General features: G+C 47.6%; 2 protein-coding genes across 4 annotated transcripts in view; both read left to right on the forward strand.

Annotated features, from left to right (window-relative positions):
* Positions 1–5,692, forward strand: part of LOC144150978 (very long-chain specific acyl-CoA dehydrogenase, mitochondrial-like) — a 50,888-nt gene extending 45,196 nt beyond the window's left edge. For both annotated transcript variants that reach the window (XM_077682279.1, XM_077682280.1), the window contains exon 13: positions 1,884–5,692. In XM_077682279.1, the coding sequence (XP_077538405.1) occupies positions 1,884–2,021 (138 nt within the window). In that variant the 3' untranslated portion in view covers positions 2,022–5,692. The remainder of the gene's footprint in view (positions 1–1,883) is intronic.
* Positions 5,693–15,163: 9,471 nt separating this feature from the next.
* LOC144150981 (uncharacterized) overlaps positions 15,164–27,865 on the forward strand; it is a 32,054-nt gene continuing 19,352 nt past the window's right edge. For both annotated transcript variants that reach the window (XM_077682282.1, XM_077682283.1), the window contains exons 1-10: positions 15,164–15,600; positions 18,498–18,754; positions 18,840–18,920; positions 23,294–23,353; positions 23,449–23,508; positions 23,620–23,701; positions 24,305–24,588; positions 25,563–25,622; positions 25,790–25,874; positions 27,515–27,798. In XM_077682282.1, the coding sequence (XP_077538408.1) occupies positions 18,602–18,754; positions 18,840–18,920; positions 23,294–23,353; positions 23,449–23,508; positions 23,620–23,701; positions 24,305–24,588; positions 25,563–25,622; positions 25,790–25,874; positions 27,515–27,798 (1,149 nt within the window). In that variant the 5' untranslated portion in view covers positions 15,164–15,600; positions 18,498–18,601. The remainder of the gene's footprint in view (positions 15,601–18,497; positions 18,755–18,839; positions 18,921–23,293; positions 23,354–23,448; positions 23,509–23,619; positions 23,702–24,304; positions 24,589–25,562; positions 25,623–25,789; positions 25,875–27,514; positions 27,799–27,865) is intronic.

Genomic DNA, 27,865 nt, shown 5'->3' on the forward strand with positions numbered 1-27,865 from the left:
CTGGGCGCATCAAGCACGCTTCACTCATCCAAGTGGTGGACTGGGTCGCCGCGGCATGGGACGAAATTCCGCCTGAGCTAATTGTGTGGGCCTTCCACGGGTGCAGCATCTCGAGCGCGCTGGACGGAAGTGAGGACAGCGAGCTGTGGGGAGAGGACATGGACGAAGTGGTCAGTGATGTCGACAAAGGCGACGACGAATGAGAGCATTGAACATGCTACGGCCAGTGCCGCAAGTGTAATACAGTGCATGTTCTATTGCCAGTCAAATGCCCTTTTTTGTTTGGCTTAACGTTTGAGGTAAGCTTTGTTTGTTTTCTGACCTTCCGAATTTTGGGAGTCAGCCTAGAATGGAGGCTGGCCTAGATTCAAGTAAATACGGTAACCTAGCCGTAACATTGGCAGCGTTTCAAATCTTCATCCTGTCGAATTATTTGATGTTACAGATACTAGATAATTTGAAAGTCAAATCGAATTATTCAAGGAGGAAATATTCGATTTGAGTTCAAAAATCGATTATTTACATACCCCTAGTACAAAGCCCTGTGCAATGCAAAAGTAAGCACTCAGAAAGGTTCAGTTGGACATTAATACTCTTGCATTCATGAATCATTACTGTTTTTTTTTTTTTTTTTCTGTGTGGCGCTGGTATCTTAGATTATGTGTACAGCTGTGCTCAAACTGGCCAACTTGTGCGTGGGTTTTTTCGCGTTCCTAATAACCCTTCTTGCCTTTATTTTGCCTACATTGACACAAGTATTCATTCCCCAGCAAGCACAGCTACTAGCACTGCAGGATGCGCTATGCGTTGTGGCATATAAGGGTGTTGCCCACACCCGGAGGTGCCTCAATGCAGGCACACTGGTTGTAGCTGCGGTGTTGAAGCCCCAGCTAGCTAGCTACGGTAGGCAACAGCAGCCCCCAAATTTCCCCAACAGTTCGCGGCATCTGAGGCACACCACATGGCTTCGACTCGCCGACAAAGCAACAACAGGCTCCAAGGGCCAAGCCTAACCGGGGGATTTGTTGGTCAGGGGTGAACGTGCACTCTGATCGGTACTCTGCAGCCACGGCATAGCCAACACCAAGAAGTTTGCCCATTTCCCCCTTTCAACTTCCTCCTAGATGAGTTACTGGTCTGGCACACTGGGCAGATAACCGAGATGCTCGGGCCTTGTTCACTAGGTTGGCGTGCTGGCATTTGACCTTTGTGCAGGCTCTAGTAGTGTGCATTGTAGAAGGCAGCTTTACGGGCATGCAAGCCCAGCTAAATGACGAAGCGTGTTTGTCGTAAACGACATTTGACGCTGCCCCCAGCCCATTGCACAGGGAACGAAAATCAATCAATCAGTCAGTTTTATTTTTCGCTCCAAAAAGTACAGCGAAAAAAGGGGGGCCGGAAAAAAAAGCCGCTCGTTTGCGGCTTGACGGGGCTCCGGACAGCCATCGGCAGTGGTCACAATGCAGTCACAGAAGCAAACGTACATTAAAACATACATTTAAAAACATACTAAGCATTATGATGGGGCATTGAAATAAAACGCACTAAAAACAAAAGATAGTCACAAGCACTTTTTAAAGGAACATTTCGACAGTTTTCTTCGGGTTCAGTTTCATAATGTCAACTTCTTTTGAGTGAAAATAATTTAATACCGTATTGTAGGGAAAGCGGGATCTAATCTTTCTTTCCCATAATTTGTGATCTAATCTTTCTTTCCCATAAAATGAGCTGCCGTGTAGTGGTCCGCTGTTTTGGAACAGTGCAGAGCCAACTCACCAAAGCTATCAGTCTCTCGGAAGCGGCAGTGTAGTTTGTACGTTGCGGGGTTTGGTGCTTGCCAGTGTGCTGCGTGTTTTGTAAGGGGAGTGACCCCTTGCTCGCAGGCGAGCGAGCGGGTCCAGTTGAACCTGGGCAGCCTGCGGTCGGCTGAGAAGCTGGCCAACTTCAACACCATGCGGACGGTTGCGGAGCAGATGTGCGAGGCTGGCGGCGCCGTGCCCCTCAACCCACTCGGCGTCTGAGGAGGAGGAGGGACCTCCGCCATCACTCACTCACTCACTCCCTGCCACGGCCACAAGAAACAATGGCGGAATGGCTGGGATCTGCACCACCAGAGATGCATCCGTCCACGAGTGTATGGCTGCTGTTCCAACAGCTCAGGGACAGAACACGTGCAGTGTGTTCAACAGACTGACGGAGCTGGAGGATGTGCTGCAAATGGTGCAATGGTATTTGCACGGCACTTGACCGCATCCGCCATTTCTACTGTTTTTAGCTGGTACTTTTTATTACGCTCGTTACGGAGTTTTTAATGACAGTGACGGTTAGCTGTGTTGAGCTCAATTTCTGTGACAGCTCAGACTTTCGGGAGTAGCGGCAGAGGTCTGTTGAAATTGTTGATTAGCACGCAATATGCACCCCCCTTCAGGTGTTTATTATAGAAATGGACAGCCTTGTGTGTCTATGCCACGTGTGATGCTTTCTCCAAAGTGTAGCCAGGTGTTCAGGGATGTGCATGTTTTACGATACATTTGTATTGTGCAGTGCTGTAGGTCGGAACAACCAACGTCTGCCCGAGGACCGCTTCCTGTTCAATAATGGAATGGCCGCATTGGAGGCCCTGAAATGGTACCATTGCTTGGCAAGCGCCGTTGAGATATGCTCACAGGCACTGCTGAAGGGTTTGTTGCTACGCAGGGCGGTAGACAAACTAGCAGGTCCTCCAGGCTTTTTTTTCCCTTGCTAACATCAGCTGAGTTCACTAATGAAGGCCGATAACAGTTTTAAATAGAAAATAATCACATTGCTGATGTCGTACTCCCCAGAAGAGGCAACATTCTTTGTATCGTGTTGTTGTGGAACAGTAATGTGTTGCAATTATTTGTTAATAGAGGCGTGTGAATATTTCAAGCTATTGAACTCGAAGCGAATAAACACCAATTTTATTCAGCTCTGAATCGAATAGCACTGTTTGAAAGCTTTGAATAGTTTCAAAGTATTTCAAAGTTTGCAAACGCCAGTTTGTTTCACTGAACTCTAATACATGAAATTATGCAGCCACGTGAAATAAAAGTTACCTCCATATGCGATATATCATCAACAAAGCTGGAAGGGGCAGAATAGCTTCTGTATGTTTGTTTCACGCTGTAGGAAACATTTTTGAAATTTGTTTTCTTATTGTAAGTCGCTGAATATCCATTTTGATTTGAAAATACTATTCCTTTTGATTTGAAACTATTGGAGTAAAATTACGAAATGCTTTGTATTCACTTCAGAAACAAAGATCTGTACTCGCACACCCCTATTGATTGCATGTTGCAGTTGCACGTCTTACGAGTACATTATCACCCACTTGTAGCGAACCCGGTTTTAATGAAATCCCGGTTATAATGAACAAATCTTTGTTTAACGTTACTATTTGTACACATAGATTTTATGTCCAGATATAACGAAAAACGAATATAACGAACTGCTTTCTATTTCCCAATGTGTTTATTATAAGTGGTCTGCACTGTACTTCCAGAGCATGTAACTCTTATCAAAGCACGGAAGCCACAGCGAAATCTGTTTTAGTTTCAAGTGGCCTGGTGAGGCATGAATTTTCTTCACCGAAGCGTAGCTTGCGTCTCTGCGTCTTAACATTATCTTAACGTACACTAGGGGGAAAAAAAATATCTTAAAGGGACCCTGCACCACTTACCATCGACTACACGAAATGTATTGTGGATTGTCCCAGCAATCTCCTCCCACATAAATTATGAAAATTCGTTCACTATCACCTAAACTCCGCGCGCTCTCAAAACACAAAAGAGATGCCAAAAACTGTGCGTACAGGTTCAGGCACAGAAGAGGTTGGTACACAGCGCCGACGACAGCGGATCGTCACATGAAATGCGAGAAATAAGCCGCGAAGTTGACCAGCGACAGCCAGTAGGACAGCCACGGTCGCAATGATGTCACTTCGGCCATGCCAGAGGTGCATAATGAGGAAAATTGAGGGGAGTGCAGTTGGTTTTTCCACGCCTTTCACAGCGATTTGCGTGCTCACCACTCCACGTGCATGTGTAATATTTGGCTCGGGTATTCCTGGCAGTGCGACCTAAACGTCGCGCAGGTTTACTTGCACTGCTCAAAGAGTGTTGCAGGGTCCCTTTAAACTATCTGTTGCGTATAATGTACCTTTTACAACGTTAGCGCAACCATGGTGTCATGCCAGAGTACTCAGAGTAAATACACTTGGAAGCCCCGATTTTTTTCAACGCTTCACCTGTTAAGCTTTTTCTTTCTTGCAATGCAACTCCACATGCACCAGCAAGGCTGGGTCCCTATGGCCTCTGAGAGGCACTTTTAAGAAAAGGGGGTGTAAATAAGAGTACTACTATTACGCTGTGTATGTGCAACCTGTCGTAGTATGCAACGAAGTTTTTAACGGGCCTTTTATTTCTTTTGGGTGGTTTTTTTTTTTGCAGAGAAGCACACAAGCTTCTTTTGTGGCTGTGCTGATGTGATAAGGCGTTGTTGTCTTTGACTTAGGCCAGATGGCAAAGATGTGTGCGTAGTCGCGGCCCGAAACCAGTTGGGTGATTTTGATGCAGTCGCTTTACTTAGCCTAGAGAGTCCCGGATTGTGTGAACGAATACAAAGCCGCCCACAGCTGTGCAGCTGATAGCCTAGGTCAATGCGTTAAAGGGACCCTGGAGACATTTTTTTCTTCTTACGGACTATGGTCTTGGCTTACTTCACTCATTTGATGCAAAAAAAAATGCTGTTATAACAATAATTATTGCGAGTAAGAGCTTAAATTTCTTCGTTGGCAAGGTACCAAAAAGTGGGGTAATACACACGTTAACTCAATGCTGGCATCAAAGGAGTGCGACCAAATCGGAGTAGAGGAATCGGTGCAATTGTGCAGTTGTGTTAATTGGTGTTTGGTTTTTTTGTTTGCGGCAGTCAATCGAGTGATAGGCAGTTTGCACCAGTTTCCTTGATGAGACAAACTAGTCACTGTAGCATCACAGGCAATGCGAGAAAGTTTTTGGTGGGTGTCGACTTTTTCCATTCTCTCTTTGTAATTACCTAGCTCAGTTGTTTGAAGTTTGCATTGAAATTGGTGCAATTCTGTCGTGGCAGTCTTTTGAATGAAACAGACTTGTGTTTCGACTGTGTGAGCCCCAAAATAAATTTTTCTCACAGCCTGGGCCACTAGGGTAGGCTGTCTGTATTTAATTCGAACAAAGGCGCTCATCCTATGGGACTGTGGGGAAGTGAACGTTCACTGTACAGCAGCCGACCGTTTTTTCAGACTCCAAAAATTCGGACTTGCTGGATATTCCGGACTTTCCCGCAGAACCGCCAGTTGTCCCATAGGAGTAATGACTCGCAGATTTTTTGAACTGCTGTTTTATTCGAACTATTGTTCGTTCCCCTCCAGGTCCGAAAAATCGGTTGGCTACTGTGTCCGTTTGACTAGGGACTTTGTTCCGTGACTCGTTTCATTTTATCTGTCACTGTTGGCACTCCAGTGCTGTTAAGTGCACGCTTTGCCCCTTGCAAAGCCTGCGCTCTGAAGTGCGGGGATCTGTATTGAGTCGTGCACTGTTTCAAGTGATGAACCTTGACGTGCCTAATCCAACGACCAAGATGCTGTATTTTTACGGAGTGTATCGATAAAACTACTTCACATTTTAATGCACTCTCGTGTGTGGTGTGACTTCTTTTTTCAGTTTTACTGGCGTTGGTAGTGGAGGCTTCTTGTAATGCTTGTTCTTGTAATTAGGCAGTGAGTGCTTCGGAGCACTTGAGGGGAGAGAAGGTGTTTGCCTGCCTGCCTTCTTTAGCCTTAGTGCCACAGGCTGCGCAGTGCAAAGAATGCCTGAGAACACAACGTCTGAAGGAATTTTTAAAGGGGCCGGGAAGGCAATGAAAGAAGTGACCTTTAGTAACTCGCTGTGCTCTATTCAGCCAGGAAAGACATTTTTTTAACCGAAAGAATGCAAGAAATGTTGAAAAACACTCAAATTTCGCATTACAGTGATGTCTTAACGAGCACTATAAATGCAGTTACTGACATGTTAACTGCACGTTTTCATGCAAATGACACGATCTTCGCCTGCCTTCTTTAGTAGTATTAAGATTGTTTGTTTGAAGTTTGCGATAAAACTAGTATTTTTGGTTTGTAAATTGGTTTGTATTTTGTGTTCATGGCTCGTTAAAGGAAAAAGCCTGAAGTGCCCCAGTGTGCCGAAAACTGTCGTCGTGGTTGTTCAGCGCAGAACACGGCTGCAGGTGTAAAAAGTAAATAAAAAAAAATTAAAGCCATTCTACTCAACGTGAAAGCTGTCGGAAGTGCAGAGCAGTGATTCGCCATAATGGGCTGTGGCGCCATTATCCGCTCACTGCTAGCACCCATCACACTCTTTGTCGCCCTGTCACACTCCTCTCCTGATGATGAATTTAACGGAGGTTTGTCCAATGCAATTCAAATTTACCGCCTTCGCAGTGCTTGCACGCCGCCCCCTGACTGAAACAGTGCAAGTGAAAGTTTTTTTTTTTTTGTGCTTGCTTTTCAGTATGCACATGCCAGCGCCTTACTGCGCAGTTAGGAACACATCATTTTTTTCTTGCTCTGCCACTTTTTTTCGCTTACTATCGTAAAAACCAACTCAACGGGCGTTCCTAACTAAATGAACACAGGGGGCTGCTGGTTAATTACGTATGTTTTGCCTCAAATGTACTCGCAGTTTTCCTTGCACTAAACAACGGGGAGATGTGTGACAAGCACCAGCGGTTCACGAGTTTACAGTGGTTATGACTATATAAACTTCTTGTTTTTCAAAGCGTGTGTGGGATGCCGTGACGACGGTACGCCGTGGGGTGAGCTACTAGGACGAGGCGAGTCCCTAAAGTGTTAAGGGAGTCTCTAAGGCGCCTAAAAACAGTGATGCCAAAGAGAATTTGATAAGGATATGCGTGCATGCTACAAATGCACCCACTTCCCTCTGTACCAACGACCAGTGGTGAGACAAAAGTGATTCCCTCGGCGTTGCGCAGTACTTGTGCCATTGGATGGATCAAACGGCTCCTACGTCACACCTTCAAGCATTCTCTACCCATATTGTTGAGCATGCACTAGGTGTCTCGTAACACCTTCCTGTCTCTTAATACTTTAGTTGGGCATATCCAACAACCAGTGTGACATTCTTCTCAACAAAAGAAATTTTACCTAGGAATTTTATTAATTTCGTTCACAACCTCAAAGCACTTCTGACAACTTGTGCCTTACAGAATGTTTGTCTGGAGGGCCTGGGACACTGAGAGATCCAAAAAAGTGCCTACAGGGGGACCTTGCGTGATAAATAAATTTCGCTTGACTTAATCCTGTTAAAGACTCCCATGTATGGGGTATTTTGTAGGGGCTGGAGTAACAGATAGGAGTTACAAGCACAGGTTTTCAGATGGAAAAGTGCACTGTGATGTTCTGTGCAAAGGTTGATAGACTCGTGAACCAGCCTGCAAGGAATGTGGTTCGATGTACCTTCATTTCAAGGAAAACTGAGAGGTCCTCCTGTATTTTCTGGCAAATATCTACTGTAGCACAGCCAACAAGAGCACATAGTATTGCTAATTTTGGCAGTGGATGCCCAACTTGATTTGGGCCCTCCTTTTAAATAGCAGCCTAAAAAGAGCTATCAAGACGTACAATGTAATTGGCAAGGTCCCCCCCTTACACCCACCCTTTTTTCTGTCCAGAGCATTTTAACTCCAGAGGTTCGTTCCAGGTCTTTTTCCTCAATAAAAAGCCACTCCTTCGTGGTAGCTAGAACAACAAATCTAAACAACACTTACTTGTTTCTCAATAAAGAGTTGTACATTTCAATCAGCAGGAGGAAGACTTCTAAACTATGTTTGATCAGTGCAGAATTTTATGAAACGCTGTACCGTAAACATTTTCCCATTAACATGATGTGGAGGAGGTGGTGCCACCTGCAAGGAGCAATGGGAACTACTCACGCAATTACCCATGGCATGGCGGCTATCTACCCAATTCCACTAATTGCAGAGTTTTGTTGCTGTTTCTTGTACAGTCCAACCCACTTGCAACAATACTGGTTATAACAATATATTGAATATAACAATGAACAGTTGCAGCACCACCAATATTGCTATATATTGTATGGTAAAATAAACCCTGTTTTACAATGGCCATTTTCCTTATTATTGGTTATCAAAATTGTGCCTGACTGTGTGAGCATGAGCCTACGTAAAATATAGTATTTGGAGATCTGTGAGAGGCCATGGATGAGGCATGACTTTGAGCATGAAATGATTTGCGTCATCTTATATCTCTTCAGCACTCATGAAAAAATGGTGCCTTTTATGTAGCTATGCTACCCCTGAAAGAAGAGACCTCCCGACTGCCCCTCTTATCTCCTGCTATCAGCTGGCCCAGGCAACAAGAGAGGCAGGGGGCAGCTCTTCAACACTGCCCAGATTAAAATAAAGCTACAGCGGGGTAAAGGCTACTGTTGATTACCAATGTTAAAAAAGGCACAAAACAACACCACTTTAGTAACATGCAATCTGACAATCGTTAATAAAGAAAGAAAGAGTCAAGGATTCGATGCGAGACTTCCTCCTGTGTGAAAGATGGTGAAAGTCTTTCCTAGAGTAAAGTGACCAGATTCCTCAGAACCCAAAGGGGGACGGGGGAAGGAAGGAAGGAAGGAAGAACGTGGCACATAGCTTGACGGGATACTAATGCTCAATGCAGTTTTGTTTCATGTGAAAGATCATACGTTTCGTAGTTTTCTCGGCCTTTGTTCGGCGAGCAATGATGCGTCACTTGCTGAATAAGTAAATAAGTCCACCCACCATTCGTCAAACGCAAATGGGTGTACTGAACGATTTGTTGGTACACTGTAACTTCAAGAAAACAGCTCAGCCATCGGAACAAAGCAAGAAACACGCAACAGTTTTTTTGTTTAGTCCTGTCGCATGCGCTCTTTTCTTGGAGTTCCTCAAGCTGTTTCTTTTGGCCTTTTCATTCCTCCAGCTTTTCGTTAGTAACACATTTCCGGCCGAAGGTGGGACGAAACACCGTCCCAGAAGCAACCTGCGGGACAGCGGGACCACAGCCAAAAAAGCGGGACGTGTCCCGCCTAAATCGGGACATCTGGTCACTTTATCCTAGAGGCCTATTGAGTTGGTTGGCACACGCATGGCTAAGCCTTGGTGGTCGGCCTTGCAGTTACATTTCTGTTTTGCAAAAAAAATTGGGCGAAAACCACTCAACGCTTACAAAAGTAATTTTTTGTGCCCAACCCTGTTTGTGCCCAACCCTTAACAATGACGTTTCTGTGGCACTTCAATATTCTTTCTGTGTATAAATAAAGCGATGGTATAAAAAGGGGCAACAGCTCTCATGTTCATTTGCATGTCTTCTAATGGTACATATTACTATGCCAAACGTAATTGGACTGAAATTGAAACAGTTATTACCAGCAGTTGTAGTATAAGAACCTGCTTAGTGACATTTAAGCGCTTAAATTCATGCTTTTTTTTAAACACTTGCTGCTCAAGAGTTTATGCTTGCTTGTACATTAAATTACCATGTTCCTGCTGTATGTTTGTTTCAGGCAACTGCTTATACAAGCTACCCCAATTGTAAAGTTTACAATTTGTTACATCAGAAATTGTATTGTGGGAAAGTGTATGGGGAAGAATGAATGGGATAGCGATACCCGCTTTCATGCTTCTAGCATTTTCTGCTGTCGCTGCAAGAGGCATATACTACAGTCGATGACCGACAATTTGGACACCGATACTTCTGACATGCTCAGCAATTTGGACAGCTTCAGAGCACCGCTGATGGCCTTATAGAGTTAATGTTGGACAGCTAGCTGCCAGCCCTACGTTCAATAATCCGCACCCGTCCATGATTGAAGAGCGCGCTGAATTGGCTGCCGTTATCACCTCCGGTGGCTTAACTATACAAGGTGCAGCCTCAGGGGTAAAAAAAGTGGTTGCCATCCCACCCTGCGAAAGTGGATGTCCAGCAAAACTGTTGTAACCGCTACAAATGGTGATCGAGGAAGGTATGAAATGTTTCTCGTTGTCTCAGCAAGCTTGGCGCTCGCACTCTGCTTGTGTCACCAGGTCCTGCCTAGCCTTCAAAGATAATCTCCAAACATAATCTTCACCAGGATCACATGGTGGGGTGGTCATCCCATTCTTCACAGGTGCCTTATCATCCATAATGTGGTTTCGATGCTCAGCGCGTGGCGTATTAGGCCTTGGCGTTTTTGCCCACAGATCCGGAGATGAAACCAATGGGGGTTGGACGTTTACAGCTTTGCTGTAAAAGTCTCGTGGCTTTGAAGCACGAATCATTCTAGCGCGAGGGATTGGAAAATGAGTGTCGTGGTATGTTCTTTTAGTATGCGTTTTTGCCCACTGAGAGGAAACATTCTAGCGTGAGGTGTTGGAAAACAAGTGCCTTGGTGTTCTAGTACGTGTTCTTGCCCACGGAGATGAAAACGGTGGGGGATAGAGGTATACAACTTTGCTGTAAAAAGGCTTCTTTTAACAGTGAGGCCACATCAACATCTCGATTGCCACATCCTGTTTCAGCATCCCCACACGTGGCCCACTGTTGCCATCCGCCATTCTGTTGAGTTTGCTTTCTTGACAGAGCTCTGCTGTCTCCAAGAAGTCAGCCCCGCAGTCAGCTTCTGCGACCGTCAAATAGCAACTTTGGCTCAGATGATCATGTGCTGTGTGCTCTGTCACAAGCAGACCTGACTCGAGCTTTTGCTGTTCTTTTATCATTGTGCAGCGATCATATAGCACTGGCGGATATACAGGGATATTTGGTTGTACGTAGGCAGAAGGGCGTGCAGCAATGCATTGACAGCTTGTTTTTTCTCCAGGGACCTTAAAGTGTTAATGAAGGGATCTTTTGAGAATGCATTCATTTTTTCGGACATCCTTCAGTCCTTTAGTAGTTTCGACTTATTCAAGTTTCTTGCGGAGTCCAAATTATTACTTGTCAACTCTATTTTCATACACGGCAGTGTAGATAGATAGATAGATAGATAGATACAACTTTATTTGAGCCATTGAAGTGACCGTTGAGGCGGCCTCCGACGGGTGGTCCCTTATTCACAGGGCCCATAAACAGCCAGCACCTCCAGGCCCCGGGCCACTAGGGCGCATGGGTGGCATGGGTCGTTGCGGCGGGGCTGGACCGTAGAATCCCCCATCGCTCTTTGGGGGAAGGAGGTAGGGGGGGTGTTGGTTGGGGATGCGATTTGTGGGATGGGGGCTTTGAGTGACGTACACTCTGCAATCACGTGTCGCAAGGTGCCTCTTTCTTGGCGACAGAAGGGGCATGTGTCTTCATATTGTTGTGGGAACATGGTGTGTAGCAATGTTGGGTGGGTGTCACGTCAATTAGCTGGGCAAACTGGACGCAGAAAAAAATGAGACGTTTAATATGCAATGAAAATAACGCGCGCGACTCCACTACATCACAGCGCTCCTCACTGCAGTAGCGTAAAACGTTCGGGGCGCAAGCACTATACACAGTTAACTTCCGCTCACTGTCCACTTGATGTCCGTTGCTGGTTGCAGCTGTAGTCACTAGGGTCCGGTAGTCGGTGGCCACTTGAGAGGCTTGCCGAACACGCTGCTAGAGACCAGGGTGCGTAGCCCCGGGTGCTGTGGAGACCTTGTTTTGGGTGTGCAGCCCGAGCGTTCAAGCCAGGTAGCCCGCTGGTGGTCGTCTCTGAAGCCGCCAAGGGTGCGTTGTTGCGCTCAGGATCGTTGCCGCGCACAGGAGGCTGGCTGGCCGCCTTTCCAGGTTCGGTGCCTAGAGCTTCCGTGTAGGCCACGCCATTCCTCGCTCTCCTCCGTCCACGCGCCTCTCTTCTTTTCCTTCTTCCAGTCCCCTCCTTGAGGGGGTTGCCTGGCCAGTGACCCCGCTTGAATTCTTCTTAATACTGTCTGCTCTTTCCATGTTAGTGTACGATGGGGTGCCGGCAGTGCGCGCCTGTCTTCATTGTACATTTCTGTTATTTCTTTGAAGCTAGTGACGGGAGTCGGGTCGTCTTCTCCTCCACTCGCCTCCTCTTGTGCCCGGCGTGCCATCTCTCGGGTGTAGTAGTCAGCAATTGTGTTGCCGATTAATGAGGAGTGAGCGGGTGTCCATACGACCTCGACTACCCTCTCTGGTGGCTCTCTTTTGTTTATAATGTTTGCTGCCAAGGAGGAGATCGTGCCCTTCCGGTAGCTGCTGTAGGCCTTCTTGCTGTCAGTGACCACGACCTCGACGCCAGGTTGAAGCAGCGCTAGTGCCACGGCCACTTCTTTCTCTGTGGTTGGGTCTCGTGTCCTCGTGGATGCCGTGGTAATTAGCCTGTTTCGAGACGTTACGGCCACTGCTGCTCTGTCGCTTCCCTGTAGTAGGGATGCGTCCGTGTACAAGACGTGAGGGTTGTCGCCGAATCTCCTCTCCAGAGCTGCTGTTCGTGCCTTTCTTCTTCCCTCGTCCTCTCCCGGCATCATATTACGTGGAAGGGACTTCGACGGGACTTTTGCTCGCCAGTGTTCTGGTATGAGGCCTGGTGTTGGCATCAGCTTGATCTTCCATCCTATCTTCTGGAGGACCCTTCTGCCGTGTTCGGTGCAGCTGAGTCGCATCCTCTGGTTGGACAGGTGGACTTCCACAAACTCATCCATGGTGTTGTGGACTCCCATTTCATGCAGCCGTTTGGTGGACGTGTAGATGGGGAGATCCAGGGCTTGCTTCGTTGCCTTTCTTATAAGTATGTCCAGTCCTTCCCTCTGTGTCTTCGTCAGTTGCAGGTACTGTGCTGAATAGGTGACTCGCTAACTTCACACGCGGCAAATAAAGGTGACCGACTGTGGCTTCTTTTCCACAAATAATAGTAGTACGAGCTTGCTGGAATGCGAATAAAATATTTTGAGCTCTGTTCTGTCATTTTATTTCGCAACCCGCTTATAACAATTATCGGTTGTAACGGTGGGATTTCCTTGGCTCTTGGATATTGTTATAAGTGGACTAGACTGTACAAAAAGTTGATTCCTGTCGGTAGATTACACTGCTGTTGGTGACTCCTTCAAATAGATGGAATCAAGATAAAGCCCACCCAACGGCAGTGTAATCTACCGACAGGGACAGGAATCGACTTGTTTCTACAGTCTAGTCCACTTATAACAATATCCAAGAGCCAAGGAAATCCCACCGTTACAACCGATAATTGTTATAAGCGGGTTGCGAAATAAAATGACAGAACAGAGCTCAAAATATTTTATTCGCATTCCAGCAAGCTCGTACTACTGTTATTTGCGGAAAAGAAGCCACAGTCGGTCACCTTTGTTTGCCGCGTGTGAAGTTAGCGAAAATCTTTTCCAAGAGCATCTACAGGTGCTTCACCTAGCTGAGGTAAATGTGCTTGGCTGAAACAAAGTCCCCGAGGGCCTGTGTCAAGCATTGGGCTTCCTACGAAGACACTACCTGAGTAGGCTTTGCAACCGCGTCATTAGTCATCACTGCTGCACTTTTGGTGCGCACTATAACCGGATTCAATCATTATATTCGATATTGTTGCACTAGAGCATTGTAATAAGCGGTTTATTTTACCATAGAAAGAATACAAAAGTTGACAGTGCAATAGCGGTTCATCGTTATATCCGATATATTGTTATAAACGGTATCGTTATAAGTGGACTCGACTGTACAGTTAAGTGCTTTTGCATTAATAAAATAACAAGCACAGCTACTTAATTTAGTACATGTGGCCAGGCTTTGCTGAGCACAAGTTTGAAGTGTGCACAACACCATTTCCTCTTTATCAACGACGAATGCCAGGCGCCAGCACTGCCACCTGCTTGAATTGGCCGTCCATGCGTGCTGTCTTTGCTGGTGAATTTAGCCTCGATGATGTTCCTCTATGCGCCAAGCTGCAAGCAGACAATAATACGGCATGTAATTAAATTTTGCTTTGTGCATTGCAACAGTAATAAATTTGCACTTTCAGCTTCACACGTAGCTTTTTGGCGCATTGGGCATTGTTTACCAGGCTGCGGTTTGCTCTTCCTGAGTATGCACGTACGCTGCCTTTGGCACTCACGCAAATCGTACTCGAGATGTGCCTTGTAGAGGCAGTCCCTTTTCCCAAAAATTTCCCGATCTCGTAAACCCCAGATTTTTTATGCTTTGCAAGCCGCACCCTAGAACAAGAGGCAGAGCCCCACCGGCTGCCACGGTAGAACCAAGGTAAATGTTTGTGGAACTCTAGCCACGGGCGCCGCTCCGCATTCCACTGACGAGCGTTTTGCCACAGGTGGCGCTACGGATGGCGCTAGCATAGGGACCTGGTTCAGGTCCAGGTCCCGATGCTAGTGCTCTGCAACGGGCACCGGTCCCAATAATGACACGCCACTGGCGCGGACACGGATGTACACAATAAAATTTAGAGCAAGAACAAATATAACTGTGAAGGAGGAGTCGCGAGCGTGATTTCGGAAAGTTAAAGTAACTTGGCTCAGCAGACGACGACAATCCGAAAGTTTATGAGAAAAAAAAAGAACATTTATTTGCATTGGTAACGATTAACCGTGTAAATATTTAGAGTGAAGTCGTATTATGATGTCAATATTTGTGGCCATCATGAACTGTTGACGAAAAAGGTTATAAAAAAAGGTTTTCTGATTATCTGCCGCCCTATTTGGCTCGTTCCGTCCGTGAACCTCCGTGAACGTCCAAATCGTTTTTATTTATTTTTTAAATAGGAAGGTAAGTGCCGACTTTGTTTTTGGTGTTGAACAAAACAGACGACAGAATTCGACCTTGTGAAATTTGGGCGCGAACGAAGGAGCGGTTTGATCAGGAAATTTTTTTAAAGACACGCGTTTAAAATTTGATAAGCTTTTGTGCCAAATTTAATTTTCAGAAATGGCATGTCACAGGGGATAAGCCTTCCGCCAAAACTCCGAAACTGTAACCGAAACACGTGCTTTTTTCCCTTCTTTTTTTTTTGTTCCTTTTTTCCTCTTTATGACGGCTGTGCACTTCCGGTCATGCAGTGTTTTTTTCCGGTTGACACTTTGGGCGGCTTTTGAGTAGTGTCATCAGTGTCATTGTGCCTGTCAGTAGTGTTTGACAACGTTCCTTGTGCAGTGCATGTGATGTGTGTGCGTCTAATCGGCAGAAATTAATCGTCCCTGCTGCGAAGTGTAACTGGCGAAGTGTTTGACAACGTTCCTTGTGCAGTGCATGTGATGTGTGTGCGTCTAATCGGCAGAAATGAATCGTCCTTGCTGCGAAGTGTAACTGGCGAAGTGTAAACGCTATCGAAGGACCCGGACCAGCGAGCTATCTGGCTGAAACTGATCGGGCGCCCAGGGTGCCCGGAGTCGTCGAGTCGTCGCTGGCCGGGGACACTCGCGTTTGTGGGAGGCACTTCGCGCCCGAGGCATACATCTACGTGCCAGAGTTGGTGGACGCGCGTGCAGGCATCGGAAAGCGCCGACTGAAGCCAAACTTTCTTTCCCGCTATGTTCCTTTCCAAACCAGAGGTAAGCTGGCCAGGTGGCTCCGTTCCAACGAACGCGCGTTCCTGGGTACGTCGTGGGATTAAAACCTGTCCCTGTGCAAACATTGCCAAAATCGGACTCACTCCAGCCCATGTTTTGCCGTGTTTTTCTTCTCATTCGCTAGAACATTCGTGTTTCCCTGGGCCCGTCCAGACGCACAGTTCTCTGCCCGCGTAGAGTTTTAGTACAGCGTTTTCAGCCTTTGCGTACGCTAAACGTTATTTTTATTTTTGCGGCACGCTACGTCCGCACCGCGCGGAGGGTTTTAGTACAGCTATTCTAGGCACTATAGTGCATCGTTTCGTCGGTTCTGCTTTGCGGCAGATAAATAGATACTTGTCGGTCGTTCCCCGTGGATCGGACGGGCGCCTCAAGTATAGGGTCAGCCAGACCAAACAAGAAAACAAAAAGAGCACTAAAGAGCAAGGAACAATGAGTGGAATAAAAAAAAAAAACGAAAACAGCTTGGAACTAAACAAGAAAAAGGAGCAGATACAATGCCAAGTGAAGAAAACTGAACAAAACAAACACACAAAAGACCTATCGCAGGGCAGAGTCTTGTGTTCTCGGGCAGGTGCGCACCACTGCCTGTGTTAGGGTGGCGCTCTCTACCAGAGGTAGAGAGACGCTCGGGCACTGCATCACAAGGTGCTCCATCGTCTCCTCGGTAGCACTGCAGGCTCTCCATAGCGCCGCCCACACTTCGTCGTCACCATCGAAGCGGCAACTCTAGTCGAGTGTGCGTAGTGCTCCTGCTCGGGCCTCGAACTGCAGTGTGCTCCCAGGACTATTGTCGTAGATCCACTACACTCCGATAGCAGGCTTGTGTTCGCAGTACGTGGCAAGCGTCGATTTGTCCGCGCTGCTTATGCGCCACTCTGCCTCCTCTTCCTCTTTGATCTGCGCATATGGGGATAGCAAGCACAAGGTACAGGCTGTCGCACAAGTAAAACTGGCGGACGCCAAGCTACGTCAAATGCAGCTTGGTGTTCGCTAGTTTTACTTGTGCGAGTGCCTGTACCTTGTGCTTCCGCTCAAGATACAGTGCCCAAGCCGCTGCCATCGCCTCGGCATCCCATGTTTTGGCCAGCCGACAGTGGGCCCGACTAGCCTGTCGACGTGCCTGGCACGCCTCCGCCACGTCCTTGTCCCACTGTTGTTTTCATATCCCTGTCTTGGAAGTCCTACCAGTCGTGAGCTTGAGCATCACCTGCCGTAGAACCTTCACATATTGCTCATACGAGGTAGCTTCTGGGCAATCTCCGCTTTCCTCGAACTCCTGGGCCACAGCCTCCATCGCTTTCCACGGCAGGTAGTTGGAGCATTTGTCTTTGGTTCTCCTGTTAGCCTGGTGTGAGCAGCAGAAGTCTAGCCAGAGGTGGTTATGGTCGCGGCCCAGGCTGACACGTCCTCGTCTGTGTTGATGCGTCACAGCAATCCCGCAAGGCGAAGTGACACCAACGCGTAACCAGTCGCTGTTGTGCTACCCCGCGCGCACCACGTGTACTGCCCCTCACAATGTGCACTCAAAGTGGCAATTTCCAAGTTTAGCTGGTCCGTGAGTTGAAGGTCAAAAATCCCATTCCTGTCCGTGTGCGCATCCAATTCTACTAGGCGACTGTTGAATTCCTCAGGTATCACAAGCTACTTGTCTGTAGCGTACCACTGGGCGTCCTTGAGCATACAGGCAATGAGCTCCACATTCTGCTCTAGTCGGGCGTTTTGCACTGACAGGTATACTACACATACTTCCTATACTACACAGGTATACCTCCTGTATTGCTTCGGCTCATCTCTCGGCCATGCAGTAAACCAGTTAAGTTCGGCTTCTTGTCGTCGTCACTACTTTTGCTGGCTGCTCTTCACCGCGCTACCACACGCATGACGAAGGCTACGGAGCCTGGTTCGGGGACGTTTTCCCGACGGCGGCAACTGGTTGCCAGCGATGGGATGGCAACGTCGTAACAGTGGAAACTGACAGTCCATACTGAACACCTGCCACCAGTTGGTGAAGACTAAGTAATTATCGTTCGTCAGGCGGTATGCGGCGAGTTGTGGAGAATACAGGTGACAGTTCATGGACATTTAGAAGTGTGCATGCACGATATAAAGCATGAGGTGAATCAAAATAGCGGATAGTGTAACTAAGGTGCCTGTAACTAGCAGGGCTCATCGCATCGAGGCCGCAGTTCTCCCATCTGACCTAGAGCAGCAGTAAGAAAAGCAGAAGCCGCATTTGGCCACTTGCAATCTTGCTTAGCTTGTGAGTGCTTTTGAAAACAGAAAGAGAACGTGGGAAGATCGCAGTGTTTGGCCAGACACGTAGTCTCACTGCGCCCGTGCAGCTAGATGATGATGATTGATGATGATTAAAGGCCTCCCCTTTGAATCGGGGTGACGGCATGCGCCATCTAGCCTATCACCTAGTAAACGTTGTGGTAGCGCCACCTGGCAGTGCCGACGTCAACCGGCGTGGCTTGGCTTGGGACACTCCCCTTATTCTAGTGCACTCTACTTCTAGTGCTGTCTACCAGAATTTTGCCGAGGTGGCCATTTTCCGGCGACCGGTGCGCTGCCTTGCGGGAATTTCTTGGGGACTTTGGGGCGAGCAGACGCCGACACTGTTGCTCCGTGCCGCGCGTGGATATCGGACATCCAGGCAGCATCGAAAATTGGTGTTACTTATTCGGTATGTCAGCAGCGACAAGTTCAACAGTGCTTTAAGGGTAACGTTCAAAGCGTCCGAGAGCTGTCAGGTTTGCCCATAAATTGTTCCCAACACGTATGCACTTTGCCCTGAGGGTGTCGCCTGTGAAGCTACGTTTTGTTGCTGCGACTTTTTACGACAAATCGATGTTTATTTCCTTAATTCTGCGCAGGTTGCCATCGTTGCCTTTACTCGGCAGTGTACAAAAGCCACTCATCCGGGCGTCATTGCTCTGTCGTTGGCTGCACCAACAATCAGCGTAAGCGCAAACTGCTCATGCAAGGAACATGTGAAGTGCACCACAACAAAAGAAGTGCCTGCATGTGTGGAGTCTATTCGCTGCACAAATTTCCTGTGTCCCTCGAGCGCCGCCGTGAGTGGGTCGTCGCGCTGAATCGGAAAGACTTCGAACCTAGCAAATTTGCTAGGGTAAGTACAGTCGTACGCTGCTTTTGGAAGCGCGGTTTATTCACCCTCATGCTCAATCCTTGTCGCACGTTTCCATTTACTGCAGGTATGTTCTGTTCATTTCGTCGACGGGAAGCCGACAAAAATCAACCCGACACCTAGGCTGAAGCTTGGGAGCGCAAAAAAGGTGAGCCGAAAGCGAAAGAAGAGTGTCGCGGTGGCGGAGCCTGGCGGGTTGTGTCGGGTTTCCACTCGCCACTGAAAGGCAGAAGCTCTTTTAAAGGTGTACTGACACCAAAATCTTATGTTCCGTACTTATGGCTTTTATCGATGCTTAACGGCCTGGCCATCCCGAAGGGAAACTAAGTTTTCATTTGCTAGGCTCTTGCGGGAAGTGTTCCTCTGGTTGACTTGCTTGCACCCCCTCTAGGAAGCTACGAGGAAATGGCTGTGCTTACTTATCCCTTCCAAAGGGTACATTGCTCCTAAAGGTCTCTGAAAGTAAATTGCAGTGCACGATGCTGCAATTTACATGGGCAAGGGCTGCCCCTTTTTGCTCAAGGTCAAGGAACATGCCACAGTGCAAAAGTAATGTACTGGAAGCCAAAAAAAGAACGTTACCATTAGAAATCTGCCGTATTTTCGCGCATATAACCCGCAACCTGCATATAATCCGCACCTCAACTTTCAGCCCGTTGGAAAAGAAAAGAAAAAATCCCCGCGTATTGCCCGCACATTTGATACAGGAAGGGCTGCACCAAAGCTACTGCTCAAGGAACATATCACATACTATGTTCACAGAAAAAGCGTATATTTAGCAAGTATAATACACTGAATGCAAGGCGAATGTCACAATTCACTCGCTACTCTCGCAAGCTATCACTTGAGCCGCAGTCCTCACTGTTGTACACAAGTTCATCTTCACAGCGCAACCGCAGTGCAACTTCACGGTACAACGCGCATTGCCATGAAGCTGCCCTAAAGGAAAAACCCCGCGTATTATATGCACCCCTACTTTGCCACTGAATTTTTTGCATTTTGATGCAGGTTATACGCACAAAAATACGGTATTTTTGCATCCATTAGAGGCTGTTTATTACCACTATTTTGTTTCGCATTGTTAAACACAACCGTTCAGTATTGCTATCTGCTTGAGATTTAAAGCTGGCAAGAAAATGTGATATGCTTGTCCGCCTAAGAGCAGTCATTGCCACAATAATATAGTCCATGATAACAACAACACAGTGCACTAACGGCATCAAAAAGACTTGGCAAAAACAGCGAAAAATTGAGCAGAAAAAAATATTGGTGCCTAATTACACTCGCCGGTTACGCTATGCCGGCTGATGGAGACATAAGGGAGTTTTTAGTGTAGCGTTTTTCACCTTTGCGTATGCTAAATGTTAAATTTTTGTGGCACACTAAGTCGGCACGAGGCAGAGAGTTTTTAGTACAGCGGTTTGTCAGTTTTGCGTTGGACACGCTGATGCTTGCAGCGCCATCTGTGAAACCAAATGTGGAGTGACTCACATCTGGTCGAAGGAGAACCCCGAATTTTTCGCGGCTAGCCATATCAGTGGAACCAAAGGCCGTCTTGTTTGTACTGAATGTAAAGCGTACATAACATTACGCAAATGCTCTCCTACATAAACACACTCTATAGCGGAAGCATTAAAGCCCCGAGATACTTGTTTTGGCAAATCACACACAGCGTGCAGCACACCAAAAGACTGGGTTTGATGTATACAGTTCATTCATAAACTTGGAAACAATCCGGAAATTCGGTTCAAACAAGCGCAACGTTACGGCCTGCTTTGCGAGGCTAAAGCGAGAACGCAAAGCGAAGAAGGCCTTTAGCCGCAAACACTGGGTTGCGTCGTCGCTAGTTATAACTAATTCCGAACATAGTAAGCATTGTTTGCCAACAGGAGCATACCGACGCATTCCACCGTGAAGCGAACGCATCTGCATGCACACACGCAGCTTTGGATGGTGCAGCTTGCAGAAGCTTAGATTGGGCAATCAGCACTGTCATGTTAGTTTCGCTCACCGCGAGGGCAACGCGCAAACCACGGGACCTGTTTAGGAAGACAGGAGCGATAAACTCGTTCTATAAGATGCGAGTTAGTGCTCACAGAAGAGTGTAAGCATTTGGGACAGAGGGGCTCCACTCTATTCGCCACCATCGTTGCAAACACAGAGACACGCCATAGCATACGCACGCTATTTTGCTGAAATAGCGTGTGTTCATCTTACGTCTGCTAAATGCAGAACCAACTTTCCATACGGTGCGTGCGCAGTGCGAATGGTGCAAGGGGAAAGCGTACACGAACACTTTGCGTGGTGCTGAAAACACCATTCACTCGGGTATGTGTGATTGCTGGAATGTTGGTAGTGATACGCAGAGGATGTTGGAGTGTTAGTGCGGCAGCTTTTGTTGTTGGGTTGCACTGCTAGCTTGGGCGCGATCTCTAAGCCCTGTCCCAGTGAATACGGTTTCTTCGCCTTTTATGTGTGACGTTTGTGGTGGTGATGCTGGGTGACCTCGTGCAGTTTGGTAATGGATGTGCACTTCACAGAGCACCTCCATGCATGCAAGCTGAAGGGGCAAGCGGGGGGTTTATGTTGCGCTTAATAAACAGTTGAGTCACAGTAACCGATCGGTGCGCTCGCATTCTTTGTTGCTCGTCAAACGACGAGACAACTTCGAGCCATGCGGACGTGTTGACCCACACAGTAGTCGTCTCCAGGGGTAAGGCAGTGGTGCATATTGCGCAGTTTTGAGACAAGTTGGTTTTCAAATTTAGAAATTTTTAATTTTGATACAAATTTAGAAGGTTGAATTTGTGTTGCATAAAAGATGCCATGGTTGTTTTTTTTTTTGACATGCAATGCCATTTATTGTAGCATTTTCACAGAGAAAGATTGAAATCAACATAATGTTTGTACTGACAGTGATTGAGATTTTGGTTTCTGCTGTGCGAGTGTGCTGCACTGAAAAGTGACCACACTTGCTGACCGCGGACATGGCATTTCGTTGTGTTGTTCCTCCCTTTGGTTCCTCTCCATCTCAGGGAGCGCGCTTGTCGACGCATTTATCGTTGTAGTTGATGAATTGACACTAATGAATGAATGAAATGTCTTTATTTATTGTGGAGTGGCTCTTTGGACTAATAGAGGGGAAGAAGGGGGTCGGACAGAAGACAAAAGCAAAAGAAAGAAGAAAAAGGAGTGCGTACACGCATGCGTGTACATGGTGTGCATTTGCAATCACATGCGGCGGTCAATGCCTGCCTTGTGAGTGAACGCCCAGAGGGAGAGCAGTGTGTCGCGGCTGTTGTTGTTGGGGGTGGTGCTGATGTGCGGTGGCAGGTACTGGGCACGGAGGTTCTGGTAGCCAGGGCACTCCCACAGCAAGTGGGTCACTGTTGGGCACACTTCCATGGTGCATGTGGAGCAGCTCACTATGGGACCCTGTCCCTGGTCGCGGTCGTCGCTGTCATCGTCAATAGCCTCGGGCCTGCATTGGTGGTGGGCCCGCCATTTGGCAAGCACGTCTTCTGTTAGATCGTAGCACGATGACCAAAAAATCTCGCCAATGACGGCCGGTTTTAAGTACAGACCGGCAACCAGCCCACTGTCTAAAAAACCTGCCAGATCCAAAAACCAGCTCCAAAAACCTGCCTTGGTCCAAATCAGGGCAGGTGGCAACCCTAGGTGCACCATTCAACGCTCGGTGTCAAGAGGGAGCCAGTGTGGCTGCTTGCGCTTCGCCAATCAGTGATGAAAAGGTGCTCAGGGAGCTTGTGTGAAGTTTTGTGAGCGACGAACTGTGAATGCTTGAGCAGGGTGACTGCCATACAACGTTAACTGCCGTCACTGGCGTCACTTGCGACAAATTTTAATAACGAGCAGTGGCATGGGCGCATGGAGCAGCCGTGCCATCTCTCAGTGCTTGGCTGAACCACTAGTGGCACAGCCTGACATCACAGTTTCGGTGCGTGCGTCCACGACTGCGAGAGAGATCACTGAGATGAGAGGTGAGCTGAACATGGCGAGCTGCATGGACATGAAGCAAAGCATCGCATGTGGCTGTTTTTGTCGCAAGCCATCTGTGCTTCCCGTTCCAGTCACGACCAGACGGCGGGAATCACGAACACCGTAAAGCCTCGTGCTTGCTTGCTTTTGGGAGATCCCAAATTAACAGCTGTTCTTCGGCACTACCGCCTATCGTGTTCTTGTATCGGCAAACCTCGCTGACGTGGTTAATGCCATTAATATGCCGGCACTGTCATGGTGGACTGTGCCAGAAAGCTGGCTAGGTCACCACAGAACCCCATGTGTTCCACAACGCACACACCAAAATCGAATTTTCTAAATTGCAAATGATGCAATTTGTGTTTGGCCATATTTGAAACATGCTGCACACAGCTGATATTGCTGTAGATAATGGTAGTCCAGAAGCTTTTACGGTGCATCTGTGCAGCAGTGAGTGAGGAGGAAGGGTTTCACTTGCTTTGAAGCACAAACCAATGATCTTGCATTTTGCTACGAATGCAGGCCGCTCGTAAGAGAAGTGACGGGCCGGCTGATCCAAAATTCCAAGCCTCCACTTCTCAGGTGCGGAATGATGGTTATGCTTACTGATCCGATCGTAATTAAGGAACCACGGACATTATTAACATAGTGGCATTTTATTTTATCTGGCTTTTCAGGTGATTCAGTCGGAGCAGGCTGGAACAAGCAAGGCTGTGGCTTCACCCAACACTGATCAGGTAAAAGAAGCTCCTGCTGTAGTGCTTAGTTCTCTTGGATTGCTGTGCTCTTGAAGGACAGTGCTTGGTATGTGATTCAAAAAACGGGCTTACGTATTCCTTTTTTCCCAGGGCCCAGAAGAAACAGGCCTACTAGTCTTCACTGCAGAGCTGATCGCTCCCACACAAACGGCACAAGAGCCCCAGTCTGTCGGTAAGCTAAAAAGCGCAAACGAAGAAGCCCTCTGGCTACAAATAGCAAGCATGTTTTACAAAAAAAGGAACTTCAAGTTTAGGAATCGTTTTACTTGTTTGCACGTGGAAGTGTAATGGGTAACGGGGAGCGTGTCGGCCAAATTTTAGGGCTGTAAAGAATTTGAAATGCAGCTTTCTCAACTGATAAGGCTTTCGCGATGGCACAGTCATTTCGGTGTATCGCCCATCTATGTATCTATGTGAAAAACAGGCCGTTCACTTACGCTTGTGCAGCATGCGTAGCAGTGTCGCAGTGATCTGTGTGACTTTGGCCAGTGCTGCTTTCCATTTGTAGCTTCCATGGAATTCTCGGCAATAACCTGGTATGGTGACTCAGTGGCAGAGGCATTATGCAGTGGCTGAGGCATTGAGCTGAGCACGTAGGTCTGAGCGGTGACTGTTTTTTAGATGGAGGCAGAAAGTGAAAATGTCTGTGGGTCAAGATTTTGGGTGCATACACAAAAAAAAAAAACCTCCGCAGGTTGTCCAAATCAATCTGAAGCCCTCAACTATGGCATAAATTTGAATTTTTGTACTTGACATTGTTAATTTGTGTGGACAGGAGGAAGAAACCCATGCTGCGTCGTTGGCTGCGAAGCTGACGACTGGTGTAACGAGAAAGAGTGGCACACCCTGCCGAAAAAATCGCACCTGCGAGCTGCCTGGCTGCAGCTGATCGGACACACGGAGTCGTCGCTTCCCCTGAATCCCCATGTTTGTGGGAGGCACTTTGCGCCCTTTGCGTACAACTACAGCCCAGCATCGGTGGGGAGCACAGGCGTGGGGACCACTCAGCTTCGCCTGAAGGCGAACTCCCTGCCGACACTGTTCCTTCCCGGGTGGGAGGTAAGTTTGACTGGTGGTTTGCACCAACAAATGTGCGCTCCTGGGTATTGTACCCCACCATTTTACGGGAATGAAAACTTTGTCATGCACAAATAGTCTGGACCGTAGAGACTGGCGCACAAGAGGCCACCTTGAGGTGTTCTACCGTCGTTTCCTCGCAGTTCAAGTAGCACGCACGCGCAGTTCATTGGGTTCATCCAGAAATCACAACCGTGACCGCATTGCACAAATCCAGGATGTAGCAGCATTAATCGCTAATAATTGCAACGGTAATTCATTAGTTTGTAATTAATGGACACTGAGGCAAATTTGTTAAGCTTCTGCTCGTGTCTTCATTCCATGGACTGGCTCAAATAAACATATACGTTTGATTGTTCTGCAGTCCCCAAAGCAGCACTTAATTTATGTATAAGGAGAGAAGAAAAAATTGGTGGTGCAAGGCTGGAGAAACGGCAGAGCTGTCGGCCCCTCTCCCTTAGTGGGAGACATGGATTTCCAAACTTGCCGCTGAAAGTTATCCATGGCTGGCAGGCCCGGATCGTTTTGTCCACAGGCGTTCACATCGCTCCCAAAGTGGACCGTGTGAGCAGCCGCACTGTTAGCAGCCACAACTAGTGGCCTGAAAGTTCATGCATATGCACTTTCGGTTTTGTTAATGTTTTTTTCTTTGTGGAAGGGCTTTAGTGTATTTTTTGTGGCTTTGTTAGAGAGTTGCCCTTGTCAGCTTTGGTTTCAGTTCCCCGCAACAACATGCATCCTTGGTCGTTATCCTCTTGGTCATGCATTTTCGATATCTGTGTGTGAATAAATCGTCATTTGTTGCTAAGCAAGCACGTAGGGTGCTGTAAAACACCAAACTGTTTTAATTGGAACATAGTTGTTCACTGGATATGTGGTTTTCTTTAATTAAGGAACTTCCTCCGACTTTGTTACCCCGTTGCTACACGGCTGTTTTCTTTCAAATTGCTTTGCAGGGGCAAGCGATGGAGTCGGCCCAAACAAGCCAGAAAGCAGTTACATCAGCCTCTAGTCAGGTAAAAGAGGCTCCTGTGATGTCGTTACTAGCAGAGTGCCTCTACTTTGGTAGCCCAATCCTGCGTTTAGATCTGTTGAAGTGCTGTGCTTTGGAAGCGCAGTGTTTGATGCGCGTGCAAACCCTTGTCAGTCAGAAGGCAGCTCACGCACACCCTTTTTTCCCTAGGGCCCACCACGGACGTACCTTCTTCTGTCGACTGCGAAGCACATGGCTTGCGCACCGAAGAAGAAAGAGCACCGGCCTGTTGTTGGTAAGCTGGAAAAGGCATGAAGAAGCCTTTGGCGAGGAATACCAAACAAGATTAGCAAAACATCGGCTGCAAGTTTAGGCTCACTTTTACTTCTTAGCTTGACTTGCCCACATTGGCTTTCATCTAAAACTACATTTTGGGTGATTGTTCCTGTTTATTTATTCTTATTGGCTGTAAACCTGCCGTCGCTTTGCTGGAGTGGGTGGTGTTCCCCACTTTATTTTGTTATTTTTGCTAGAGGGGGGACACAAAAAAGGAAAAGGATGAAAAAGGGGGGGGGGGGTGCATTTGAGCCAAATTGGAGTGGTCTGTAATTGAATGTAATTTAATTTATTTTACTTGTTCATGCAGCAGATTTTCTTTGCCTGCTCACCGGAGCACTCAAGAAAGGTCTGAACCGCACAAACGTAGAGCATACAAACGTAGAGCATTGCAGGTTCGATTCCCGGCCGCGGTGGCGGATGCTTTTCTGATGGAGGCGAAAAGGAAAAATGCCCGTGTGTGCGAGATTTTTGCGCACGTAGAAGATCCCCAGGCGGTCAAAAGTAATCCGGAGCCCTCCACTGCGGCACTCCTCATCGCCCGAGTAGCACAGGCGCGTTTTAAACCCTACAATCAAATAAAAAAAACCTAGAGGATTCCTTCATGTTGCAGCAGTACACATAAGAAATACCATTTACAGGGCATTTGCATTACAAGTTTTGCTTGGTTTGGGTCTAAAGAAATAGAAAATTACACGCACAAATTTCTGAGTAAAGAGTACAAATCCCAGCACATGAGAATAGAGTAACGCTGTCTGCAGCAGTAGTTTCTTGATTGTTAGTTGAAACAAAAAAGAAAGCAAAGAACCGACGAAAATGTGACGCACAAGAATCAATCACAGTTGTAGTGGGACAATATCTACTGCTTGATAAACTCGCTCCTTAACTTTCTTTTTCTTTAAATTCTGAAAATAGGGTGATTTGCTGGAAATTTGTCAACATAGGAATGTACATAAATGATCGCTTGTTTTTTTTTTTAGTTTTGTCTGGTGTAGTTTTGTCTGGTGTAAATTAATCCAAGGCTTCCATCGGAGGCCTTGGATTAATTTTGGCCACGTGGGGGTCTTTAATGTGCACCGAACCAGCCGCGGTGGCTCAGTGGCTAAGGCGTTTTGCTGCTGAGCACGAGGATGCGGGTTCTAATCCCGGCCGCGGCGGCCGCTTTTCTGATGAAGGCGAAAAGCAAAAATGCCCGCGTGTGTGAGATTTCGGCGCACGTTAAAGATCCCCAGGTGGTCAAAATTAATCCGGAGCCCTCCACTACGGCGCGCCTCATCGCCTGCGTTGCGTCGGTGCGTTAAACCGTACAGTGAATGAATAATGTGCACTGAAACCTGTATGCACGCGCGATTTCGCTTTTTGCCTCCATCTCAATAGCGGCCACCGTGGCTGTAAATTGAACCCGCGTCCTTGGGCTCAGCAGCACTACGCCCTAGCCACTGAGTCACCATGGCGGGCTCTTTTCCTGCCGTAGTGGCCACTGAAATGAGCCAGGTTCCCTCACTCGTGCTGCCTAGCGATGCAATGACATGATGTGGCCCGATTTTGGTTGGCGGTTCTTTCTGGTTGTAGCTTCTGTGTGTTGCTTTGTGTCGACAGCAGTGACGCACCGATGCTGCGTCGTCGGCTGCGGAGCCATCGACCGGGGTGACATAAAAATGTGGCATGTCCTGCCGATAAAGCCAACCTTGCGAGCTGCCTGGCTGGAACTGATCGGATGCTCGGAGTCATCGCTGCCCCCTAATCCTCGTGTCTGTGGGAGGCACTTCGCGCGTGAGACGTACAACTGCGACCCAGCGTCGGTGGAGCGACTAGGCACGGGGAGCCCAAAGCCTCGCCTGAAGGCAAACTCCCTGCCGACACTGTTTCTTCCCGAACGAGAGGTCAGTGGGCTTGCACAAATGTACGCACGTTCCTGTAGCGTACGGGCCACTGTCTTGTACCCCTTTC

The sequence above is a fragment of the Haemaphysalis longicornis genome, unplaced genomic scaffold (genome assembly GCF_048455015.1).
Source record: "Haemaphysalis longicornis isolate Haplotype H1 unplaced genomic scaffold, Haemaphysalis longicornis Haplotype H1 scaffold_88, whole genome shotgun sequence".
Lineage (NCBI taxonomy): Eukaryota > Metazoa > Arthropoda > Arachnida > Ixodida > Ixodidae > Haemaphysalis > Haemaphysalis longicornis.